Here is a 5,952-nt window from a genome sequence, read left to right on the forward strand (position 1 = left end):
AGAAAGATACAAGTATGGGTGTAAAGAAAGTTGTCAGGAGTTCTGGGCTTGAAGACAAAAGAAATGAATATATATAGCTTATCTTATGAATTCGCAGCCCTGATAATTTTCATGGCAGATTGCACTCAGTGGATTTGTGTGGCATCTCATTTGGATTTATGCTAGATACCCTCTGAAAAGTCAAGTAAGAAAAGCTCATTTCCCCATCTAGCATGGCATTCACGGTCAGACATGCAACATCTCTAGAGGGAGTTAAACATTTTTAGCACTCCCCTGCTGCGTAATGACATTTGAGTTTGGAAACCTTCTCATGCAGGATGGGTTAAGGGTTAAGTGTTGTTGAATCCTGAAAACCAAAAACTAGAAGAAACTACAAAGAAAGATTATAGCAACTTTGCAAGCACAAGCCATTAATTTCCATGGTTACAAAAGCAACACAGTTGTGATATATACATTTGCAACCTAAATTTTCTCCTGTTCGAATATGTTTGCCTGTGCCAAATCCCCCTCATTCCTTTCCTTTCTTTTCCATCGTACATCCAGCATTATATAAACACAGGCTTTTTTAGTTAATTATACATTTTTCTTTAGAGAACATTAAATTACACATAAGTATAGTATATCAGTATATGTTATATTCTATGCCATACCAAGCAACCAAATTTCAAAATTGACTCTCCAGCTCTGCTTATCTTGCTCTGGAAAGCTGTATGGCTTCTTGATCAAGAGTAGACTCATCATTCCAAACAAATTGGTGAGTCATGAGTGAGAATTCTTGATTCCTAGCCTCTTCAAGTTGCTGCCAGTCAGCCCATCTATCTGCCAAGCCAACTCCCTGCAGCATTTTCACCACCTCTGACATGGTTGGACGATCCTCGGGATAGCCTTGGGTGCAAAGCAATGCAACCTGTAGAATCGTCTCAACTTCCTTTGGATCATAACTCTCCAAATTTCTATCAACAATGTCCTCCAACCTTTTCTCTCTCAGCAGCTTTTTCACCTGTTCATAGAAGATTCATCAATATAAATTATCACCACATCTTAAAAACTAAATGATCACAAAAGCTCCAAGGATCAATTAAATAGTACATGGTGAAAGTATAGTATGAGTTTGATTTGGATGCACTATGAGTGTATAGATTTTTACATTGTAGAATTCATCTCAAGATATGGTTTTGAAGTCGTTATTATAAAAGTCAACAAACATACTATAAATGACAATACATGATTAGACCATAGTATAAATTTTTTTACATGGTTAGCACATTCTAATTTAATTCATATATTATTTGCAAAGTCTAGAGCAAGAAAGGATAAAGCATTGGAACAAGCCTGTAACAGCATCCACAACAATGCAATAACACATTTTTATATCACCAGCAAGAAGCATTTATATGACAAGATCAAATAAATGGTGAGGCAGATTACATAATCAATCAGAAGAACATCCTCGTCCTCTTCAAGCCGAGAGAGGTCTAATGCACGCTCACCGGTGACAAGTTCAAGAAGTGTTATGCCATATCCAAAAACATCAGTCTTTTCTGAAGATTTTCCAGTGGACAAATACTCTGGGGCAATGTGACCCATTGTGCCCCTAACTTGAGTGGTGACATGAGTCATCCTTGCATCAACCAGCTTGGCTAGCCCAAAATCACCTAGAACAGCTTCAAATTCATCATCTAGTAGGATATTTGCAGCCTTTAGATCACGATGTATTATCTTGGGATTGCATTGCTCATGTAAATACTCCAAACCATGGGCAGTGCCAAAAGCCACGCGTTTCCTTGTTGGCCAGTCCAAGCCTTTCTCACCAGGTTTTAAATCTAAGTCAGGATAGAGAAATAGTGTTAAAAAATGATATTTCTTCATCTTTGCACACCCTTTAAAATTGTATTAAAGAATAGTAAAGTAACATAAAATAAAATATACACATTGTGTTCTCAAATATATGCTTAATACTAGTTTTACCTCTCAGTCGATATGCTACACTAAGATTTTCCATGAAAGGGTATACAAGGATTCTTTCAGTTGTGGTTGTGCAGAAGCCAATTAGTCTTAGGAGGTTTCTATGAACTGCAACACTTATTAGTTGAACTTCTCTCTCGAATGCAGCCTCTCCACCAGGATTGTGATAATCAATGAGGCGTTTCACAGCGACTTTTGTGTTATCAGAGAGTACTCCTTTGTACACTTTTCCAAAGCCACCCTGACCAATTACATTGCCTTCACTGAAATTTTTAGTGGCAAGTTGAAGTTCACGCCAAGAAAATCTTCTCAATTGCCCGAAAGAAATCTTTCTCTCGTCTTCACCTGTAGAATTAATGTCAGATATTAGTATTACTTTTTAATGTGTGGAGAATTAATTTCACGGGTGAAGAAAAGAGATTTTTTTTTAAAGTAAAAACTTAGCCTAGAAAGTAGAAATGATAAATATAACTTTTTTTAAATTTTTACTTTTAATTATAAAGATGTCATTTTATTTTTTATTTATTTTAATATATATATATATATATATATATATATATATATATATATAGAAAACATAAAAAAAACACTTTATTTAAAGTGTAAAATATTTTCACTAATTCTTATACAAGCTTTGAAAAATAGAAATAGAAAAATAGGATGACATTTCTATAATTAAAATAAAAAATAGAAAATATGTTTTCAACTCAAGTCAAACAACTCTTATTTTCACCATTTTATAAATAAATATTTTTTAAAAAAAGAAATAAAGTAAAAGCAAGATATCATTTTTGTAATCATCTGGAAAAACGAGAAATGAAAGGATAATTTTTTTTTTCTCAAACCGAACATTTCCTTGTTTCCTACAAGGCATTAATGCATTATTATGAGACAAAGGAATCTTGAAAAGAAAGGAAAAATTACCTGAAACATCAACAAAGACATCAATTTTTCGCCTATGCTTTTGATGTTGTCGATACGTAAAGATAGCCCCAAGACACAGAAGTGCAAATGCACCACAACTTGCATAACGTACAATTTTTGCCAATTTTGATTTGTGAGCTGAAGCTGCAGGAAGAGGTCAACTTTAAATAGCTACTAATTAGCTAATCTTTTTTTATTTCTAGTTCATATTCTTCAAGTTAAATTACATATTCTTTTGTATGTACCAAAACATAATACCCACTCTTTATGTCTGTGTTAAACAATCAAACCTGGATTTTCAGATTTAGAAGCGCAAGGCTGCTCGAAGCCAGGGCCACACTGAAGTTGCGTATCTGTAAAGCTGAAAGTAATGATAGGAAAAAAAATCCATAATTAAAGAGTATACAGAAGTTTGTTATTAAAAGAAAATACTCAAATGAATAAAAAGTTCTAATACAAAATTTACTTAAACAATGGAACTGAAAAGAGTTGCTTTGGGATGCTTCCCGTAAGACCATTAGATGAAAGATCCCTGTCAAATGAAAACATAAATCAATTATGGTGTTCATGATCAGAGTAGGATCATAGGGATTAGGGAATGCACCAGACACTTTAAAGAAATGAAGCATGGCAGCAACTAAGTCAAAAAAACAAAAATAGTATCTAGGATACAAGTTTTTATAGTTTTCTAACCCTTTATTTGCAATTGAATCAAGAACCGGTGTTCCCTCTCAACACTGAATCACACATGAAGTCCTCACTTTTACTTATAAACTATTTACTCCTCCAAGATGCCCTTTTGTTTTTAAAATCATTTTTTGCAGATACAAGGATGGAAAGACCAAAGAAATGGAAAGTGATGGCTTACAGATGCTTTAGATTGGGTACTTCACCCCATTTAGCTGGTATAGAACCATTAAAATTGTTGTCAGCAAGATTTAGATATTGTAGCTCTGTCAAGTTGGAAATGTAATCAGGCAAGGGTCCAGAAAGGTTGTTGTTCTGCAATTCTCTGCATGAAGAGTATAGTTAAGACAATTGCCAGACTCACTCTATCAAGGAAGGAAAAAATCACATCGCTGATCAATCTTTTTCTCTAAACCAAAAGGCCTGGGGTGTATTTTACATTCATTTCTTAAAATCTGCAAAAGTAAGTGATAATTTGCCTTACATATTGAGGATGTTGCAAACTATTCTCAGTAATATGATGATTTGGTTCAGAACATGACTTTCAAGTTCTTAACAGAATCAGGAGGAGTCCAACATGCAATTATGCATTGTCGATTTACAAAAGTAAAATTAAAACACTACCTTGATTTTTATGGCATCATACTCCTAATTCTTGGAAAAGTTAAGATAAATGATGATGGTCTGATTATCTGGATTAGTATAGCAGCAGTAGATGCAAATCTTATAAATGACAAGTTATCATAATGAAAACTTACAAGCTAGACAAATACTTCAATTTGATAATTGAGGGAGAAAGCGTTCCAGAAAATCCAACTGAAGCCAAGGCCCTGTAGATTGATTAGAATTAACAAGCTAAATCACTACAAACCTTAAAGTTGACGATGCAACATAAAAATGCAAGAGAAAAAGATGAAAAAACTAGATTAAGGATTTGTTTGGATAAATTTCTCCGTAAACACCTTTTAGAATAATAAAATAAGAAGGAAAAATGAAATTAAATTCTCCACTAAACTTATGCATAAACTAATTTGTAGAAACTTATCATATTAATTTCTCCAAAAACTTATTTTTAACTTATGCAGAAACTATTTTTTTAGCTTATGGAGAAACTTATTTCATTTTTTCTTTTTTATTTTCTTCTCTTATAATAAGAGTTCTTATGGAGAAATTTATCCGAATAGACTTTAAGAATATAATAATCATAGGCGTTTCTACTTTCTATGAGAATGAACTTACAGGGATATGACATGCCCGTTTCTACAAGTGACATGAGACCAACTGAAGCACGGGCTCACTAAAAAACTGTCCCAGTCCGTTATTTGCTTATTGGAATCATTGAGGAAATGCAAAAGATCAAGCAGAGCTTCACCTAGATATTAACCAAAATAGTTAATTAGTTCAGAATTGTTTAATTAAGAGAAAAGATAGATAATTAAAAATTATCACGTAGGGATTGAAGTTATGCATGAACCAAAGAATAACATGGGAAAAAATGGTCTAAGGAAGCAAACATAGTCATAATCTAACTCTTAAAAAGACACACTAATGAGAATGAAGCTACACAAGACTAACCCTTGATGTCAAAAGTCAAATTTATCAAAATACCGGAACTCAAGAGGAAAATCATGATTAAAATTTGATCCTCTGTCAGTATAAAACTTTTTAACTGATTTTTCACACTAAAATTAAATAAACAATACAGGGTCAGATCATTACAATAACTGAGGTTTTTCATTTGCAGTGAGGACTTTAAACAATTTTTTCAAACATGTATGATTATACGGTTCATTGATAGCTTAAAAGTCTTTAAAACGGTAACACAGGGAACCAAAATTAAATTCAAACAACATATGCTTCTGGCGAGGTAAGAATGGCAACAAAGTTTACCACACCTTCTACATCAGGATCTTTGATAGCACAACTGACTTGTAAGATAGTAAGGAATATGAGCCACCTCGTCAATATTTTGAGAGGTCCCCTGCTCAAATTTTGGCGAAACATATAAACTTCTTTGATCTCCAAGTTCGAATCCCTTTTCAGAAGTTTTCACGGGGAAAAAATCACCAACACAAACAGTTTAGTTAATAACATTTTAACAGTTGATAAAAAAATAACCTTTTAACATAAATAACCATAAAACTATGCAAACGACAAAATAATATATTATGTCCAGAAACACATAGATGCTTTATTCCAAATAGTAACACTATAGCCAGCAGCATATACAAGTATACAACAGCAACACCTTGTTTTCAAAGATGAATACAAGAGAGAAAACTAACATAGAACATAATTACATTACAGCCTAAGGAACATAGAACATAGAACATTTATTCAACCAAAAAACGGACACAGTTGCAAGAACTCTAAATA

General features: G+C 33.1%; 1 protein-coding gene across 1 annotated transcript in view; it reads right to left on the bottom strand.

Moving 5' to 3' along the window:
- Positions 1–393: 393 nt before the first annotated feature.
- Positions 394–5,952, bottom strand: part of LOC100800886 (probable LRR receptor-like serine/threonine-protein kinase At5g63710) — an 8,095-nt gene continuing 2,536 nt past the window's right edge. The window contains exons 2-11 of the mRNA XM_041017860.1: positions 5,472–5,611; positions 4,816–4,948; positions 4,335–4,406; positions 3,758–3,901; positions 3,356–3,421; positions 3,180–3,250; positions 2,890–3,033; positions 1,969–2,310; positions 1,429–1,823; positions 394–1,000 (exon numbers count right to left, since the gene is read on the bottom strand). Of these exons, the coding sequence (XP_040873794.1) occupies positions 689–1,000; positions 1,429–1,823; positions 1,969–2,310; positions 2,890–3,033; positions 3,180–3,250; positions 3,356–3,421; positions 3,758–3,901; positions 4,335–4,406; positions 4,816–4,948; positions 5,472–5,580 (1,788 nt within the window). The 5' untranslated portion in view covers positions 5,581–5,611 and the 3' untranslated portion in view covers positions 394–688. The remainder of the gene's footprint in view (positions 1,001–1,428; positions 1,824–1,968; positions 2,311–2,889; positions 3,034–3,179; positions 3,251–3,355; positions 3,422–3,757; positions 3,902–4,334; positions 4,407–4,815; positions 4,949–5,471; positions 5,612–5,952) is intronic.

This window comes from Glycine max, chromosome 8 (assembly GCF_000004515.6).
Source record: "Glycine max cultivar Williams 82 chromosome 8, Glycine_max_v4.0, whole genome shotgun sequence".
Taxonomy (NCBI): domain Eukaryota; kingdom Viridiplantae; phylum Streptophyta; class Magnoliopsida; order Fabales; family Fabaceae; genus Glycine; species Glycine max.